Source organism: Clarias gariepinus, chromosome 3, assembly GCF_024256425.1.
Source record: "Clarias gariepinus isolate MV-2021 ecotype Netherlands chromosome 3, CGAR_prim_01v2, whole genome shotgun sequence".
Taxonomy (NCBI): domain Eukaryota; kingdom Metazoa; phylum Chordata; class Actinopteri; order Siluriformes; family Clariidae; genus Clarias; species Clarias gariepinus.
In genome coordinates, this window is record NC_071102.1 from 19850228 (window position 1) to 19870333 (window position 20106).

Sequence of the window (20106 nt, forward strand, 5' to 3'; positions counted from 1 at the left end):
GAACCCTCGACCCTGGTGTTGTGATGTTTTTAGGAGTGATTTGTATTTCGCCTAATTACACACAGAGCCATGTAACATAAGGTTACATCAGGTTAACATTTTCTTTGGCAAGGGCTTAGAAAAACGAAATATTAAAGTTTCCATAGGAACTGCAAACTATTTACAACGTTGTCTGTTCTAATTAAGAGAAACAATGAAAACCCAGTTGGCATGCGGTCTCCCTCCCTCAGAGCCGAAATCACACGTTCCTGATAAAACATCTAATAACTTCATACTAACACGAATGCTAGTAAAAATTATTAAATCCCTGTTATATTTACATCCTGGAGTCCAGGGATCGTAAATACACTCATGGCCTGTGAACATCACATGGAGCTAGATGGAGTGATCGTTTTTTCTTCTTCTTTTTTCCCCCCTTAAATATACACCTGTTCGTTTTGGCTGTGATGATGCCGATTCCTGGACAAGTGCTCTTTTCTACTCATTTGAGAAAAATAGCAAAGACAGGACAAGGCCACACCTTCAGCCAAACCAGGCGCTTTTATTCATGATTTTTCTCCATGACTCGAAAACCTCAGCGAGAACTCCAGACTCTCATGTGTCTCTCGCGTCCCTTTTATCAGACATAGTAAAGATAAAGATGAAGTCTGCGCCTTCACTTCACCGAGCACGTTACATTCCAAAGATCCAGCTGCTGTACACTTTTCTAATTAAAGTCTTGAACTGGAAAACATGTGAGCATGAAAACACACATTAACCCCCCCGATGTGAAAGCAGGACGCTCCAGATGAATCAGCTCCGAGTCGTGGGTGGAACACGAGGGTTGCTCAGAAACGTCTCGAGTGTTGCAGTGGAGGCGCAGATGGCGAGCGCAGGGCTGATGCAGATATCCTGATGTCTGTCACATCCACTCACACGTAAACACGCTCGCACTCTGATGGAGGGTTTATGACGACATATCCTACTTTGCTCGCAGATTTGACTGACGGCCGCACTTAACAGTCTGGTGAGCCATCTGCCAAAGCAACACCCCAGTGATGTGTGCTCTGTTTCCTGTGGCAGCTGGCTCAAAAAAAAGCACAGGGACAATTTTTAAATATATATATACTACCTTTTTCTAAACTCTTTTAGAGAAATTGCTTTTCTGACGAGCTGCTCGCTGGATTTTCAGCCTCCTCTAGAGCGACTCACATTAATAATGAATTCAGTCATCTCCAAAGTCCGGCATGTTATATTAAACATTTTTAGAAAATGTGTTTCCATCTTCATGATGCTGTTTGTTGATGAGCAGGTGTGTGTATGTCCATCCAAATCATGTGACAGTTTAACTTGTTTAGTACTAGTTCAGGTGTTTATGCTCCTAGGTGGTGGGTACGGTCACCTCGACACCTCCAGGTGTAGGGGTTCGAATCTCACCTCTGTGTGCATGGAGGTTGCTTGGTAGGTTTCTTGCAGGTACTCCGGTTTCCTCCCTCAGTCCGAGGACATGCGCTCTCAGGGGTCCGAGTGGGTGTGTGATTAAATGTGCAACGGGTTGGCACCAGACCCAGAGTGTACCCCTCCATGTGCCCTGTTATAGACTCTGGGCCTCCCAGTAGTCTCATACAGGATAAGCAGTATGTATACAGTTCAGATAATTTCTTATTTTTAAATCATTTAGCAAATTGAAGAGATTTCTCTGTTTCAAATTTAAGAACTATTTTGTGTAATTTCATCATATATATTTAATTTATGTTCCAAACTATAACACTCCAACTAGTGCAGAAGGTCAAGGGGGCCAGTACTTATGCAAGTCACTAGATATTATTGAACAGTGATTATAACATAATTATAACACTGTTCTGATTTCTGCTAACACCTAAAGATGTGTGTGTGTGTGTGTGTGTGTGTGTGTGTGTGTGTGTGCGCGCTATTTGACGTTGACCTACATGGCAGTTAAAAACATTTACATCGTCATACAGAGTTAAAGATCATTTACGTGTTCACTAAACATATCAAATTAACACAAAAAACTATTCTGTTTTTTATGCTTGTTTTCAGAATCGTCCAGTTCAATCTGCTAAATAAATTAAATAATATTATTATTACAAGAGCAGTACAATTCAATTCAAATTTAATTTTATTTATATAGTGCTTTTAACAATTGTCATTGTCGCAAAGCAGCTTTACACAATCAAAAGAACATTATTTAAGTGTGTATGAGATGTGAATGTGTGTGGATCAGAATGATCAAATCGCCCCTGATAAACAAGCCGAGTGTGACAGTGCTGAGGGGAAAAACTCCCTGAGATGGTAATAGGAAGAAACCTTGAGAGGAACCAGACTCAACAGGGAACCCATCCTCATCTGGGTGATAACGGATAGGAGGGATTGATCCCTAGGAGGCTGGAAGTTCAGTATAACAGGAGATGTGGAGAAGTTCATATGGAGTCCAGTTGGTTATTGGAGGCTCAGGTAAACTGTAGGAAACTCCAGTCCTGAACTATTGAGTGACTGCAGTCATGAGTCCTCAGAGAACAGCTGTCTACATCAGCCGAGGACAGGACCGTCTTCATGGTCAAAGTCGGGTCAAACTGGGACTTTTGGTTGTAGAATAACAGAACCCAGTCCTGAGAGTAAAAACTCCCTTTATTTCTCTATATAATCCCGATACACTAATGCACTTATCCCAGTGTCTCACTAGTGCTTGGACACCATCAAGGTAGAACTGATCGGACTGGCTGCTTCACATCTAAAACCCAGGAATTCCATAAGTGGCTTTTTTATAGTGTAAATGTCTTGAAGCGAGGTCAGAACTGTACGGGGAGGGTCAATAACTCCCAGCTGAGTTCCTGTAATGTCTAAGTGGTGTTGGTGTGAATGAGTGTGTGTACAGTTCACACACAAAGGTGCGTCTCCTCTGCAAGTTAGTGGACAGACATCCTTTCCATACCCAGGGATCAGACGTTCCACTGTCTGACCGACTGCAGTTGGCTCCGAGCCACCTCGGCCGGGATCGTCATTTACGCTTGAGACATTTACGCCGTTCAAATGTTTTACTGCAGCTAAGAGTCTCATCACCGTACTGCGCTGTAAGTCTTCTGTAAATGTCAATCGCTTTTACACCTTCATTCCATCTAGAAAACTCTGTAGTAGGAATGTTCCCACTGAATTTATTACCATTGTACCACCGTGGTAGGACCTCCGGGCAACACTCACACACTCACTCACACACTACAGACAATTTGGAAACACCAATTAGCCTAATCTGAGTGACTGACCCTGAGACGTGAATTGAACCCAGGACCTGAAGGAGCGAGGTGACAGTGCTAACCACTACACCACTGTGCCGCCGTACCTTTCTTTTAGCCTTGAGAAAATACAAAATAAGACAGAGTAAGTGGTCTCCTGATACGTATGGGTAAAATGTTAATAAGATGCAGTTTGTGACATTCCTAGGAAAAATAAGTCCCGTGTTGCTCCAAACGTAAAAATACTAAACCCACAATGCTAAGAGTGTGTAGTTGATGCAGCTCCTCTCAGAAACAGCCCTGTAGAAAGTTTAGCAGTTGTGCAGTTCGATATTCACACCTCTGCTGTCCTCCTTCCCTTGTATGGTTCGATCAGAGCAGCAGCACATAATCATGCTGTCTATTTACCAGAGAGTAAACAGGACTTTCCACTATGCAAAACACAAACACAAAAACACACACACACACACACACACACACCTCAGGAAGCAACACAGGATGATTTGTTTACTTTCTCTCTCCGGTTTACGTTACGAGACACCAGCGAACCAGAACGCTCCAACACACTGGGGAGAAGACGACAGGTCTGAAGTGCGTCTGTGTGTTTTGGTAAACCAGGAAATCCAGGAGCTTTGCAGATTGATATTTCCAGTCGCAGTGGAAACTCTGCTTTTACCGTAAGAACTTTCGTCTTGAGTGACGCTGCTCTGAGAGGAACCACCGCCACCACAGACGGCTCCAACCTGTCAATCGCAGCCACCAACCAACTGAAATTTCCACTGCTCGACTCGACTCGTGACGTGCTCTATTCAGGATTTCTCTCTTTTTTTTCTTTTTTTCTTTTTTTTTTGATGCACTATTTCAATTTCAGTTAGAGCTTAGTGAAAGTGTGAACTGGCAGAGCTTCTGAAGAACTGGCCAAGAACAGGCTGAAACATGCACACAGCTTCAGAGGCATTACAGGAAACACGGCTGTTCTTTCAAACCATGTTTAATGTAAAACAGAACATGCAGATATATCTGATATAAAGTACATTTCTGTGGAGAAAATCTAGGCTTCAGCTGCTCGACAAGACCGGAAAAAGTGATTTACAAATGGTTTATACAATCAGTCTGTACTATATTAATAAATTCAGGATCTTTTTTTACTGTACTTGTAATAAATATAGTTGAAACACAGACATACATTCATTTAGGGCAAGACACTACACATGACGGATAGAAAAAAAGAGAGATAGAGACCACAATCAACTTTTGCCAGCAGATTTTTTTTTATAGGAAAAGAACATACATTTATCTATGCAAATTAGGTTTTGCATAATGAAATACACACCCATTTGCATACTTAATTAAACCAAAATCTAGTCTTTTTGATGTTGTTGGAATTTAAATATTTATTTTACTGCAAACAGGCTCTCCAGAGGAAGACTTGGAAAATCGCTTCTTTATTAATTAATTATCAAAATAAAGTGGCTTCTTTCCCCCCTAGAATAAAATCTAACATAAATCCAATAACAACCTGCATTCCGTTCTGATATATTCCTGGGAAAAAAAAGGTTAAAAAATTTGTGGTGTATATAAAGCTCAAATCGGATTTATACCAAAATGACATAAGTTTGACAAAACAAGCTTTTCAGGTATGTACAATTTGATGGCGTGGTTGTGCCAAGTGGGTGGAGCTTAAAACATGAGACTTTTATGATTCATTCTGATGTGTTTTTTGCTACAGCTTAAAAGAAGACATTTATTGTTATTCTCCATGATTGACACGACTACCTGTAGTGTCTTGCCGTTAACAAAACAAATAAAAAAATAGCGACTCATTTGTGCTTTTGTATTGATATGAAAGTTATGGCGGGATTACACTCTATGTCTTGAGGGTACGTGTTAACGGTTGGTGCAGCAGAGAGAGACAGAGAGAGACAGAGAGACAGAGAGAGAGAGAGACGTTCACTTTTCCACCAGAGAGAACTTCAGAGACAAACAAACCAAACCTTTTGTTGCCAGTTTCCTTTTTGTTGTTGTTGTTGTTGTCTGCAAGTATCTAGCTGATCTAAAAGTTCTAAAAGTTAGAGAAGCTCTAAAAGAAGAAACGTCTTCTCATAATAATCAAATCACTCATTGGGTCCAACTTAATGCTGCATGCTTTTTTTTCTGTGAAATATGGGAATATGCACCGTACGGCATGTACTGTACACCTACTGTATGTGTGTAGAACCTATAACAAGCAAAGAGACGTCTTCCACCCACACATCATCTGTACACACCAGAGAGGAGGAAACAACACAGCCTTTTTTTAAATAATGCACTGCAATGTCGGCTATAAAATAAATATACTGACAACACGAAGATGGAGTGAAATAAATCAGGGCTCTGGTCCGTCGTTTAAGGAATGCAATGATAAGGGCATCAAATTCGGTTTAGAATTATCAACATTCATCTTGTTTGTGGTCACTCAGGATGATAAATGAGGACTGCAGCGAGCATTTGCAAAAGGGGAAAATAATAATAGCAGATGGAATCCAAGGGAACGCAATGGACTGTGTCTTATTGGGGATTTCACACGGAACGCGAACAAGATAATGTTTTATTGACCACAGCAGCACATTTGGAGAACGAACAGCTTCGAATGAGAACGCTTCCACCTTCGGGCCGGGACCGTCTTCTTCCCTTTCTCTTTTTCACTGCACAGGAACCACATACACCTCCACATCACTTCCTCTCTGCATGGCAGTGACTTGCGTATACGTTCCAGCCGCGCCACAAACTCCGACGAGAGATCGTTGTAACCTACGCTGTCTGAGTCTGTGGCTGCCTGTCGGTCTTTTGGGTCAGGTGATCTACAGCAGGTCTTGCTCCACCCACACTGTTTTCTTCTGCTCTTCCAGGATCTTATCCTTAATGAGCCTGAGGAGATCCTCCACTCCGCTCCACGAGTCGGGCTCCACGGTGGCGTAGAGGCACGGCAGGGCTTCCAGCTCTTTCTCCTTAGCGCGGCACATCTTCAGGAAATCCTCCTCCGAGTCCACCTTCAGTGGCAGCCTCCTGCGAAACGTTCAGCTCCATTAGTCACACTCCTCAAAGAAATTCTCAAAGAAATGCACATAAAGTTAAACACAGCAGGAGGTCTACATGGCTCTGTGGAGAGGTTTAACAATTCAGCAAGTATCAAGAGTCATCATGTCAAAGCCAAGTCTGTGAAAAACACTCACAATTTGGTCTACTTTCATTTGGTCTCCTTTTAAATTACTTGGGATTTGACCTTTTCTTAATTAAAGTTACCTCCATTATATGGCCAAACATATACAGACACATGACCATCACACTCAAAACCAATAGGACTAGTATGATGTTAGTCTGCTTTTCATTTCGAGACTTAGCCTTTACTAGCGGTTTTCCATTAGACTTTGGAGAGTTGGTTGTAAAGATTGGTGATTGGTGAGGGATGTCGAGGATGCTCGAGTTCAACTTCATCCCAAAGGTGTTCCCAGAGGAACAGTGTCAGGTTGGAACAGGTTTGCCTTCTAGTGAAGAGACGCTGTAATGCTACATCATACAGAGACTTTGTGTCTACTGTTTGGGTTTGATGGTCAGGTGTCAAAGCCTTCAGCCACATAATGTCTATTAACTCTTTAGAGGACAATCATTAAGGACTTGGAATTCCAATTTTTAAAACTTTTTTCATTTTTATGATTTTTTTTCTCAAAATTATTAATTGTCACAATGTTATGTTTTGCATTTTATGTTGCAAATCGACGCCAGTGAAGTTACCACACATCCCTTAACTGTGGGAGGAGCTGCGTTTGGTGACTTCCATGGGATTGGTATATTTCTTAAGTTATTTTCTTATATTTCATTTTTTATATTTTACACACATTTATATTTAATAAAAGAAATACTTTTTAAATTGAATTGTTATATTTATTCTTTGGAAAAAATAATACTACGGTATTATTATTATTATTATTATTACTACTACGGTAAAAATACCATGAAAATATTGTCTCTTTTTTAGGCGAGTAACCATTTATTGGAACTTGATTTGTAACATAAAAATGACAACAATAAAACATTGTGGGGGAAAAAATCTGTGTGTGTTTGTGTGTGATACAGTGTGTTTAACACTAGATTTGTATTCTTATATTCATTATTTTTACAGTGGAGGTCAAAAGTTTTACACCAACAGTACACCATGTGTTTTGTTCTCCTTGTGCTCAGGTGATTTCACTCAGTAGTTTGAGCCCAAACCCGTCTGATGGCTTCAAAGAATAAATTTCAAAAATGGTATTAGTTGTCGAGCATTTTCATGTAAGAAATTACCATTTTCTTAACTTGACTGTCATTACTTAAACATTTTGAGCATGTCATTAAAACATTGAATTTCACTTTTGTCTCAATACTTTTGGACTCCACTGTAGCTACAACATTGTTCAAATCTCTGAATGGATGAATGGATACTGCGTTCGAAGAGTTTCAGTCAATTCGGCTTGAACGAAGCACAAAGCTACTTCAAGTTCTGCAGACTGTTTTATCATATGAAAGAAATTCCTTCTGTTTTAAATGACAGATGTTTATATACAGGTTTTGTAATATTGTGCCAATAATGTACCTGCAGCAGCTTGGAATAATCCTTCACATGGCCTAATATACATATTGTGTATTATAATTCTGTATAATTTTTTTATATTATTGTAGGCTTTGCTGGACTTAAATCTTTCTCCTTTACAAACAGGAGAAAAACTGTATTTAAAGACCAGAATCTGAATATGAAATAAGTGGCTTTTTACAGCAGCTTGTGATCTGCAGCGAGTCCTGGACATCTTTATGGACTTGACTTGTTTTTACCACCAGATTTGTGAAACAGATTTCTTACCCGAAACAATCTCCAGAGGAAGACATGTCAAGATTTACAGAAAAAAATAATAAATGAATGAATCAAATAATAAAAATATATATTTTTGTTAATAATATTAATGGTTCATTAACACAGAGTTATTATAATATAATGTAAGTCTTTTTCAGCTGGTCTCTAAAATTCTGTTAAATGCCACAGATTTTCCCAAACCTCTAAAATGTAAAAACCAGTCAGTCACATGACTTACACCATCTACAGTATACCAAGCATATAAATTATAATTGCTCTAAAAGACAAAAAGTAATCTGAACTTGATTACTGAAAGTCTGATTACGGGTGTAATTTATTTGAGTTTATTTATGATTTTTTCCCCTAGCCTGCTTACCTTAATTTCTTGATGTTCCTCTCGCAGATTTTGATGTAGATAACGATGGGGTAGATTTCTCTCCTGAGCAATTCTTTGGCGCAGCTCAGATCCGCTTCCAGGAGACAGTGTTTACTCTGCGACAGAACACAGAGTTACAGCGTCAACGCAGACGCACATGCACACGGCCTGCTTTAAATTCATCAATAATCCAATCAATTTACAGATAATTATTTGTGTTTTCAGCCGAAACTGTCATTCAGGTTTTTGTTTCCCGAGTTGTTTTTGTGCCGTTCTGGTTTTTGCACACAGAGGTACAGTACATCACTCACCGTGGGGAAAAGTGCATCTCCTCACACATTAATAACTGAGGCATGAAAACAAAGCTTCTGACCACCTGAAAAAACCTGACAAAACCCCACGGAGTCTCTCTGTCTCTCTCCGTCTGTCTCTCTCTTTCTCTTTTTGTCTCTCTCTGTCTGTCTCTCTCTCTGTGTCTCTCTCTCTGTGTGTGTCTCTTTCTCCCTGTGTCTCTCTTTGTGTCTCTCTCTCTCTTTTTGTCTCTCTCTCTGTCTGTCTCTCTCGCTCTCTCTCTCTCTCTCTGTGTCTCCCTCTGTGTCTTTTTGCCCCTCTCTCTGTGTCTCTCTCTCTTTTTGTCTCTCTCTCTGTCTGTCTCTCTCGCTCTCTCTCTCTCTCTCTGTGTCTCCCTCTGTGTCTTTTTGCCCCTCTCTCTGTGTCTCTCTCTTTTTGTCTCTCTCTCTGTCTCTTTCTCTCTCTCTCTCTCTCTCTACTTCTTTATGACCTTGAGGGAGGACAGAACTGCTGAGCGTATCTGTTCTATCCTGGCAAACCAAACCGATTTCCTACTTCAGGTCTACATTTGGTCCTCTGTGTAAACAGGCGCCCAGGATCAGAACAGATCTCTATGAATTAGTCACAGTGGCGGGTAATTAACACCCAAGTGCTTCGGGTCCAAAGGGGAAAAAGTAATAATCTCTTAATAATAAGACGCATCATCATTACAGAGAAATAATAGCACAAAAAAAGTAAAAAATATATTAAAAACACATCATTATCCTGATGAAACGAATCCACAAAGTGTTGTTTAAATACCTTAAAGGCTACGGCTTCGATGTTCTCCGGGGTGATGCACTCGTACGTGCTCGCCTGCCTTTCCTTCGAGAAGATGATCGTCTCTATCTTCTGCTTCATCAGGAACTCCTCTTTGGTCAGGATGTCTGAAAACACAATGCATATGAACAACTGCAGAGAAAATCAGCTCTAAAAATGCAAAAGGGGTGAAAAATGTTTTAACAGGGAGCAGTAGGTGAAATGTTTCAAATCTTTAATTTCATTAAAAAATCGGTTGATAAACAACTTATCCTCCTCATCCTCGAACAAATTGAGAAGGTTTTCATACTAAACGTTGCTTTAAAGCACTTTATTGAACACCATCCAAGCTGGTTACTGTACAGTAGCTGTGATTAAATTTTTTAAAATAATTTTCACTATAAAACACAAAATTATTTTAAGCGTTAGTGTGGAATGATCAGGAGGGCGTGTGGTTCACTGCCATGCTGTTTCTTGGGCCCTTGAGTCAGGGCTTTAACCCTCCATGCTCCTGAAGCTCTGCGTCACGTCTGATCCTGAGCCTGAACCCTGATCTCCAGCACAAGATCATCCTTAGCGTTACAGTTACACTCAGAGAGCTGAACAAACACCATACAGTCTTGAAAATCCTCGAAAAAGTGTTCGTTCAACTCTGGATACTTTACTGTGTAACACACCGGGTTTATGTGACATATAAAGGCTTCTTCGTGTTTACAGGATGAACTCTGTATTTTATTATAACTCTCTAATTGTTTAAACGAGTTTTTATTCACAAACATCTTATTAGCAAGTACAGTATGTAGCTGGAGAAAATGATCTCTAGAAAGACACGACTGCTGAACATGAACACGAGACCCCATGAACTCGGCCTCGGGCTAAAAGTGCTGATTTAAGCGTAAAAGCTTTAGCGAGGACGATGCATGGATTTATTTATGGGTTTTGGAAATCAAAGTGTCTTGTCTAGTGTTTGATGATTTTACTGAGTGTTTTTTTTTTTTTCAAAATTTTATTTTCCTATAAAACTGATTTTTTTCCCCCCTCATTTACTGATTTTAGGTCTAATTAAATTGCGTATGTATTCCTGCATAAATTAAATGATTAAATGTTAAACAGTAAAAAGACCAACTGTTCTGTAGTAATTCATATTTTATGGTTATATATAAATATAGCACTGCTATATATAATAAGTTCCAAAAATCGTGAACATCACAAACATTTACGGTCAATTCCATGCAAAGATTATCGTTACCATGGAGAAAAAACTAGACAGAAGTCACGAAGTTCACACTGAACCATAACGATGAACTAAAAATACTACGTCTGCTGCTGCGGTGGGAATTTTCTCTCTAAATTAAACAAAAAGTCCAGCGCTGGGCATGAAAGAAAAACAGAATAAATAACATCATAGTTTTTACATTATTAGTCTTTTTTATAGTCTTTTTTTCTTTAATACTATTTTAAATGTTTCATGGTAAATCGACTATTTAAGCAAGTTCTTGATATAGTTTCTATAGAACTTATTCAGACACATTTAGAAGTCTAATTTTTGTGTTATTGCCAGCTGTAAAGTAACGAGTCTCAATTTAAAATTTTCATTAAAAACAAGTAGTGAGGAATATCACATACAGAAAACACACAATGCAGTGAGTTAAGTACATGAACAGTACAAAAAACAGAAACTTTCTTTTTATATATTATGCTACGTCCAGAGGCGGCAAGACACAAACTACAGCCACTCTTAGTTTGTGTCTTGCCGCCTCTGGACGTAGCATAATATATAAAAAGAAAGTTTCTGTTTTTTGCTGATGAATAAGAAGCGGGTGTGATAAATTCCTCAGAAGGATCGCGGCTGCTTTTGCAGGATTTTCAGTAAAACTAAGCTATTAATTTCCTTAGAAAACTGCATAAATACTCCACATATTAATCACACAAATAACTAATTCCTGCTAAAACCTTCTTATTTTGACTCATTTAGCACAAATCTCTCTGTGACCTCTGTGAAAGCCTTTAAATTTAAAGCCTCATTTTAATAATAATCGATTGATACGCCGGAAACACCGGCTCGTCAACCTTTACCTGGCTTGCAGATGTTGAACTCCATGGCCCCCCCGGAGTTAAGGAACTTCTGGACGATGGTTTTGGCCAGGATATTGGGAGAGAAGAGGACGGGCCGCTTGCGTGGACAGCGGTGTGGCGTCACCGGACTGTACGGGATCAGGTTGAGGTCGCTCTTGTTCAAATCACTCTCGGAGTCGGATGAATCTACAACACAGAACACATCGTTTACGATTGGAGTACGCAGAACAGTTTATGTTATATTATATTACGAGTGGGGGTCAAGTCAAACACAGGATTGTGATGATTTTTTTGGGAATGAAAGTGTTAAAGCGTTTGACATTTACAGAAACTTTAAGCACAATACAGTGACAAGACTCTCAGTAAAAGATTTAAATAGTGTGAAGAGGCGGCTCGGAGCTCACTGCAGTCACTCTGTGAACACTCAGCGAGTGGAACACCTGATGCTTGAAAATGGAACTGTACACACACTCATCCCCCAACACCACTCGCACGGTACAGGGACTCTAGTGAAACTAGAGAGACACTGGGATAAGTGCATTAGTGTATCAGGGGATTATCTAGAGAAATAAAGGGAGTGTTTACTCTCAGGACTGTGTTCTGTACAATCAAAAGTCCTGCTTTGACCTGAACGCATATTATATACTAATATAACTAGTAATGACAAATGTAGTGTAAAAGATGCATTACATTAGATCAGCACATCTTAAGTCATGAATGTAATGTAAATATTATCACCTGCACTACACATGTACAGCACTAACAGGACGTTCTCTTCCACCGCTCCCGCAAGCCCTCGATACAGATGTTAGTTCTTAGTATTATTAACCGTATAGAGATGTTCAATCCAGTACTATTCGATTCGTTATGATATACAGACTAAGCGTGCACCACAGACATCGTTAGGGCGGAGCTGTGGGATACCCCTTGGGAGGGACAATAAATAAAAAACAAATAAATATGAGTAGCCCATGTTTGGGGAGAGCGATGGCACACTTGCACTCCCACATCAATCACAGCAACACAAGCTGTCTGTGAGTCCGGATAGCATTGTCCTCCGGGTGAGTTACACCCCTCCCTAAAGTCACGTGAGCGACTGTTTAAAACGGTGCGGGCGGGGCTGCACAAGCACAGACTATAGACAATTCCTTGGAATTGGACACGATCGCATTAGGGTGAAAGCAGGGTTAAATGAAAACCAGAGACGAGACAGAGTGAATAGCAGACTGCCATGGCAGGGTCGGCCGAGCGTGGCACGCTGACCCCAGATCGCACATCCGCGTTCACGTCACTGCGTCACTCGGCAGGTTTTTATACATCATTTTATACATCACATGAGCTAATCCAAACTAGCGTCCTAGCGTATGAACAGCTCCGTCACAAACTAACTCTCAGCTTATTTCAAAAAGAAAGCTGATGCTGGCTGAAAAGCTAGAAATGTTCATGTTAACTTGTGATATAAAAATAAAATGCGTACACTACATATGTATGTCCGAAAGTTTGTGTACACCTGACCCTCACCGCTCACCTGTGCTCTCTGGAGTTCCACTCCATTACTGCTGTAATAACCGTGACTTTACTGAGACGCCTTTCCAGGAGATTTCATTCAGATATAGGAGCGTATCAAGGTGTGATGGTCAGGTGTCTACTAAATATCAAACAAATAGTGTCCAGGACCAACATCACTAATTCCACTAATTCCACTCCCAGTTCCATTTTTCTCCATTTCCACTACATTTATTGTTTCTTTGTATTTTCTGTGCTCGTCCTTTACTCCAGCACGGCGTCCTTTAAGAACAGAGTGAACAGGATTTAGTAAGAATCAATAAGCAGACTGGCAGGAGGATCACGACTGGACCACTGGGGTTCGCTCAGTCACATCACACACCTTCCTTTAAAAATTATTCTTTCTTTATGAGTTTCTGAATAATTTTCAAGTTCTCAGTACTGGTGAAAAGACTCAATAATGCTGTCAGGGTTGCCTTCAGCCTTTAGTACCAACAGCCACCTGAACCACGTGCACTTGCACGTGCACTTTATGTTGTCTGTTGTCTATAAAACCTGTAGTTAGTTTTTTGTTAATTTATGTTGTAATTTATGTTAGGACTATCTGTCTTGTCTCTGCTAGCCAGCTAACAAGGCCTCCTGGTTAGCTAGTTTAGCTTCTCTGTTAATTTATGTTGTAAGTTTATGTTGCATGTAGCACCTTGGTCCTGGAGGAACGTTGTTTCGTTTCACTGTGTACTAACTGTATATGGTTGAAGTGACAATAAAGCCTACTTGAACTTGAACCAATAGCCGACTTAATTTGGCGCGTTTAGTTTGTACAGAAAATGAGCTACTGTATTTCATAGACGTCACTGGACCGCTTTCACTGGGACACGTGCTGTAGTATCGAGCCCCTCGGCCACGGTTAAATCTCACAGTCTAGTTTTAACAAGATTCCGCCAGATTCATTCAGATAATAAAGGAAAGGAAATAGATTTTTTTTTTTCTAAACCACATCATGACAATAACCCAGTTTAAACCAAAATACAAGCTGTGGTGGTCCGGGTCAACACACCACGGCGCAGGTCCGCGCACGGCAGCGTGCATGTCAGAGCCAGTGAAATGCAGAGCGCGGAATGAATCAGCGTGAGAAAAATTATGTCATAACGGGAATAATGTACGATTTATAAACAGTACAGATGATCTTATTGTGACTCAACGAGGACTACATGAACATCAAACGGCGGAGCAAAAATAGAAAAAGCTGACTGTAGTTTGTGATAAACAAGCAAGCGAAACTAATCTAGCTAATCTTCAGTAGCTAATCTAACTAACCTAGCTAATTTAGCCAATCTAGCTAATCAAACTTACTTTGCAGGCCTGGAAAATGTAAAAGCCTGGATGATGAAATGAATTTGCAGAGACGATATTAAATCAGATCGTGTTTCAGTTGATGAGGAGGAACTTTGTTAGTTGAGTCTCAGGTGAGTGATAGTGAGACATAATGCAGAAAAGAATGTAAATGTTGATCAGTTTCAGCGGCAGCAGTGGGCAAAGGAAAGGAAGTGTGTACAGAAAATTAACACATTTCAGACATGCACCAGAGATTCAAGAAAGAAAAGAAAATCGCAACGCCCCTGCTGTATTCCATCTGTGAAAAGTAAAAATGTTACATTCTCAGTACTTACATTATACGTGCATGTATAACTTTTTCTATAATTACACAAGATTTAGAGACACGGCATAAAGTGCGACTTAAAAGAAACAAAAACCACAACAATCTAACCATATGTGAAAGCTAATGAGGACCCGTTAGCATCGTCACATTTGCATGAAGCGATCGTGCTTCTTATTCATTGTTATTCGTGTTCTGTCTTCTGCAAGACATCAGCTGGAGCTCAGCGGAGACGAACCCCGAGTGATGTACAGTACTCTTGGAGAAAAAGTCCTGACTGTAAGTAGAGGAAGCTATAGATCATAAAGCTATTATACGAGCCCTCAGACCCGCGGGTGAGAATGAAACGAAGCAGACTGGATCTGTCATGCTTACCCTCAGGCTTCATGGTTTCAAAGCCAGATTTGGGAAGAGTTGACAGATTGCCGGCGTTGAGGATGCGCACGCGGTCGTTGCTGTCCATCCTCTTGTACTTGTTATCTGCCCTGCTGACAAACTGACACCAAAAATCTTTATCAATCTCCGTCGCACACAGTCATCAAGTTCACCCGGGCCCAGTCTGTCTGAGTCTGAGTCGGGCCAGACGCACAGTGTTTTACCTGCAGGATCTGACAGATGAAGATGCTGGCCCTGGACAGGCGAGGACTGCACTTCGGGTCCGACGGAGCAGCTTCCTCGGGCTGCAACATATTCTGAGGACCAAAAGGAAAACCGGATTGGGATTTACGCTTGGCTGCACTTTGTTCTATTATGTTTTTTTTTTGTTGCAGAAAACATTACACATAAAATGAAGTCATTGTCTAACCCTGAGTCCCCTCAGACTATCTGTCTCTTCTCGGCTGCCACGACACATAAGCTTCTGGATCTTCACCAGGAGGAGCTGCTGGGCCCTGAGGGGGTGGAAGGACGGTCAGTTCACAGTCACGGTCGACACATTCAAAACCTGCCAGGACTGATCACTACTTACTGTAGGGGAAACACCCGGTGAAACGTAATAAAATAATTTCCTGTATGTTTTATATAATGCGTACTGATACCCAGAGTGTTAAATTAACTCCCTACAGTGTTTGTACGGGTCAAACATTTACAATCAGACGCACTTATCCAGAGAGACTAACTGTAAATTAGCACTTTAAAGTTTAGACCATTAAATATTTCCTTACACTCGTTCAGTAAGTTACTAGACGTAACATCAGTCACACAATAGTGAGAAGGATTATTCTTTATTCAATCATTTATTTCATCTTCTATTCTGCTTATCCTGTATACAGGGTCACAGGGAGCCTCAGAAAACTTTGGGGACAAAGTTGGGTACACCATGGACAGGGTGCCAATCCATCACAGAGCACACACACACACTATGGGGAATTTGTCAAAGACCAGTTAGTTTAACCTCAATGTTTTTGGACTGGGAGGAAACCAGAGTGCCCAGAGGAAACCCAGCAAGCAGAGGACATGTAAACTCCACACACACTGACCCTAGGGCGGGACTCGAACCCTCGACCCTGGAGGTGCATGGTGACAGTGCTAACCACTACTCCACCATACTGTCAGATTTTTTTATAATTTATTATTATTTATTTATTCATTTTTGGGAGTGGTAACCCAACTCATCACATGATCTCTAAAAGCATTAAATCAAAACTTTACATTTTACCCAGTATGTGGAATTTTACTTGAAAATGAGTTCCACACACGACCCTGTATCACTGGGGTCACATGATTTTATAATAAAGTTTTATATATTAACTCTGTAGGATCGCCCAGGATGAAGGGAACACATGACCATGACACAGTATTCCCCAATCAATATCCACGTTCTGTTCCCAATGTTTTGTTTTTTTGTTTGCTTTTTAGCTCTAGCTGTTCGGCGTGTCTTTCATGAAAATAAAAAACAAACAAACAAATAATTAGGTCTATAAAACAAGTGCAGCACAGCTTTATTACAATAGTCTCCCACACAATTAAAAGAAGTCTTTAGTATAACAGGAAGCTAATATTATCACAAACGTCTGAGAACACTGATAGCGGGCGGTAATTAACATTTCTAACGTTAATAAGCGACTTGTAATAAACATCACTTATTAGTCTAACCAGGGGACTGGAGATCATTCTAATGTCAGTAAATGATTTACAATGAAATTATACGGGAGAACTTTTTAGGAAACTTGGATTAAATAAAATACGTTAATACTTACCTTTTAGAGAATACAGCTAGGAAAGTTAATTAAAACTGTTAAATAAAATTAAATAGGATACAAATATCATTAACACTCTCTCAGTCGCTCATTCTCTATACGGGGAGGTCAGGAGTCTGTCGCGGGGTTACAGGGCACGAGGTGGGGTACGGACTGGATGGGCTGGCAGTCTTTCATAGGGCTCACACACACACACACACACACACACACACACACACACACACACTATGGGCAATTTGAAAACGCTTTGAAAATAACATGCAGAGGAAGCGTCGGCCCTGGAGATCTGAGGTCACTATGGTAACGCTACGCCACCAATATCTACCAAGATTGTAACTGCTTTTGCTCAGAACTGTGTGCCGTGTTAAGCTGTAAGTATAAATGTCTGTGCTTTAGGGCACAAAGTATCTCAAAACAGAACTTTATTCAATACAAAAGTAAACTCTTTGTTCATTTTTCTTTGCGCTCTGACCTGCTGTAGCTCGGGATGGTGCCCTTATCCTGGTCCTTGTCAGTATACGAGTCCACACGTGCACACAGCCACTCACACTTGCCCTGGTAGCGTGTGTCCAAAACATGGAGCACCTCGTCACACCGTACGCTCAGCGAGCAGCAGTCCGACTGGCCCGAGATGTTAAGGTTGACCCGGATGTAGAAGGAGTCGCCCGACACCACTCGTCCATCCTCGATGTCCTTCTGCAGACGTCTGTAGGCTGGAGATGAGAGCAGGAGTCACAACGCATGGCTACATAAAGTAATAAAAAACATAACCTGCTGTCGAGCCTGCAATCAGAGATCAGAACTGCACAGAAATGCACAAGAGTCAGTGACAGACGGACAGACGTACAGTCTTGTCTTTAAATTACAGCTAAAGGGGATTTGTTGTGGCTTTTAGTCTACTGTTGAGTTCTTGATTCTGATCAGATTCTGGTCAGACGGCATTGAACGAGTTCCCACAGCAGACAGGACGACTGGTACCTGGACAAATTACAGGTTTACATTAAAGGTCCCATATTTTACTGGAGGTGCAAGGCGACTGCTACACCACCGTGCCGCCTCCAACCGAAATACACCTTAGATAATTAATTTTGCCCTCAAAACTTTTTCAGTTTCTCTCCTCCTCCAAACACGCTGTTTCAGTGTCTATGTAAATGAGCTACTGCCAAGACCCCGCCCCTCACCAGAGAACATCAAAGAAACAACCTGAGGCAGAGTTTCTCTTATATGAGGTCACAACAGGGGAAACATTTGGCTTGTTTACCCCCTGGCTGATGGCAACATGGAAAAAAGCAGTAAATGTTTTCTTCCTCACATGTTCGTTGGTACACAGACACTGGAGATCAGCCTGAATATCTTTAAATGATTAAAAACTCACTTATTATAATAGCTCATCATAATCTATAGTAATCTATAATCTAATCATTTCTATAGTAAAAGAAAAGCAAAAGACTTACAGTCACAGTGTGTGTAATTGTGGACCTGGTGAAGCCTATTTAGAATATTTTAGCAGGAGTCTCTGGTGTCACAGTGTGTATCAGTCAGCGATAAAGCGGACCACTTAAATTACACGACACGGTAAAAGGTCAGGACTTTGGGCTCCGGAGGTTTAGTGGTGACACGAAAAGCAACATTTCCTGTCTTATTAACTTCAAGAGATAGAAATAACGAGAGGCTGGTGAGGGAACAACTGTAGCTGCGTTAATGTAATCTTACAGTTAATGTAACTGATAACACGTTTACAAACAAATAGACAAAATTGATGAAATGTACATTGTGTCATTCTTGAATAAATAAATGATAATAAAATAATAATAATAAAACTGATTCATTTTGACGCAGATGGAAAACACATTTCATTCGTTCATCTTCTGTACAGCGTCTCAGGAGGTCTGGAGATACACATGCACACGTGTGTAAATGTGCGGTGTGTTGAGAAGTGCAGTGTGGCTCCAATACAGGTGTGAAGGAAACACAGCAAGTCCAATCAGTAAGTCGTACTGGATGTGTTGAGAATCGAACCCGGACCCTTAAGGTGCCAGACGACAGTGCTAACCACTACGTCACTGAGCCGCCTTGGAAAACACTAAAATAACTCAGATTTTTCCTTCTCTCAGCCGTTTTATTCCTTTGCTTACTTAATAACCATCACATGGCACAGAGTATTTGTTTTAACAAGAGAAGAAGAGAAGGAGTTTCCATTCTTACCCTCAGTGTTGCTTCTGTAATGGAGTTGGACTGGCCCAGTGCATCTCTGAAGTGTCCAGTGAGCCTCTTCCTGAGTGCACGTATCCAAAGACACGCTCTGGCTTTCTCCCCGGATACAGCCGTTCAGCTGGGTGCGAAAAAAATAACACGAGAACACTCAGAGTTACTGAAAAGCTGAAAGACAAGACAAAAGAGAAGACTGCCTCGGTAATTTGGGTTCTGGCTAAAACAAAGAGCTGCGTCACCCATAAGAGGTGGTGTCCCATTCGTAAGCCGGCCTTTTCAGCGCTCGAGCCGGAAACCACAGAGGAAACGAATATGCCGCTGTCGTTGCCGCCGACCAGAGTGATGTCCGTCAGGAGAGAGTCGCCAAGAAGAGAGAGCTTCTGCACTGGGGGTAAAGTGTTAGGACGAGTGCACGATGTGAGAGAGGGACGGAATGGTCTGGAGAAATAAGAGGAAAGCACACATGTAGAAGAAATCACCGACAGCTTTACAATCACACTCAGGAGGAGCAAAAATCAGCATCAGTTCTACACTAGATTACATTAGTTCAGATTAGATTAGATTAGATTAGATTAGATTGAACTGTATTGTCACTGCACATGTACGGTACAAAGCAACGAAATACAGTTAGCATCTAACCAGAAGTGCATTTTCACAGTGCAAAATATTTATAAAACATACATTTTGCAGTTTATACAGTAAGGAAGGTGCAGTAATTACAATGAGTGCAAATGATTATAGATGGTGCAATAAGGAAAATATTGTAAATAATTTGCATTGCAAACTGTACACAGAAAAGGTTATATACACTGAGTGCAATAATATATATACCATGATAAAATAAAATGCACATGTAAATAATAGACAGATAAGGGTTATGTACAATAAGTGCACTGATT

General features: G+C 40.7%; 1 protein-coding gene across 2 annotated transcripts in view; it reads right to left on the reverse strand.

Moving 5' to 3' along the window:
* Positions 1-4477: 4477 nt before the first annotated feature.
* The window catches only part of card11 (caspase recruitment domain family, member 11), a 42781-nt gene continuing 27152 nt past the window's right edge, over positions 4478-20106 (reverse strand). For both annotated transcript variants that reach the window (XM_053492395.1, XM_053492394.1), the window contains 10 exons: positions 19447-19645; positions 19202-19328; positions 17469-17709; positions 15604-15688; positions 15398-15490; positions 15174-15294; positions 11636-11821; positions 9563-9687; positions 8471-8586; positions 4478-6275 (listed from right to left, as the gene is read on the reverse strand). In XM_053492395.1, coding sequence (XP_053348370.1) covers positions 6071-6275; positions 8471-8586; positions 9563-9687; positions 11636-11821; positions 15174-15294; positions 15398-15490; positions 15604-15688; positions 17469-17709; positions 19202-19328; positions 19447-19645 — 1498 coding nt within the window. In that variant the 3' untranslated portion in view covers positions 4478-6070. The remainder of the gene's footprint in view (positions 6276-8470; positions 8587-9562; positions 9688-11635; positions 11822-15173; positions 15295-15397; positions 15491-15603; positions 15689-17468; positions 17710-19201; positions 19329-19446; positions 19646-20106) is intronic.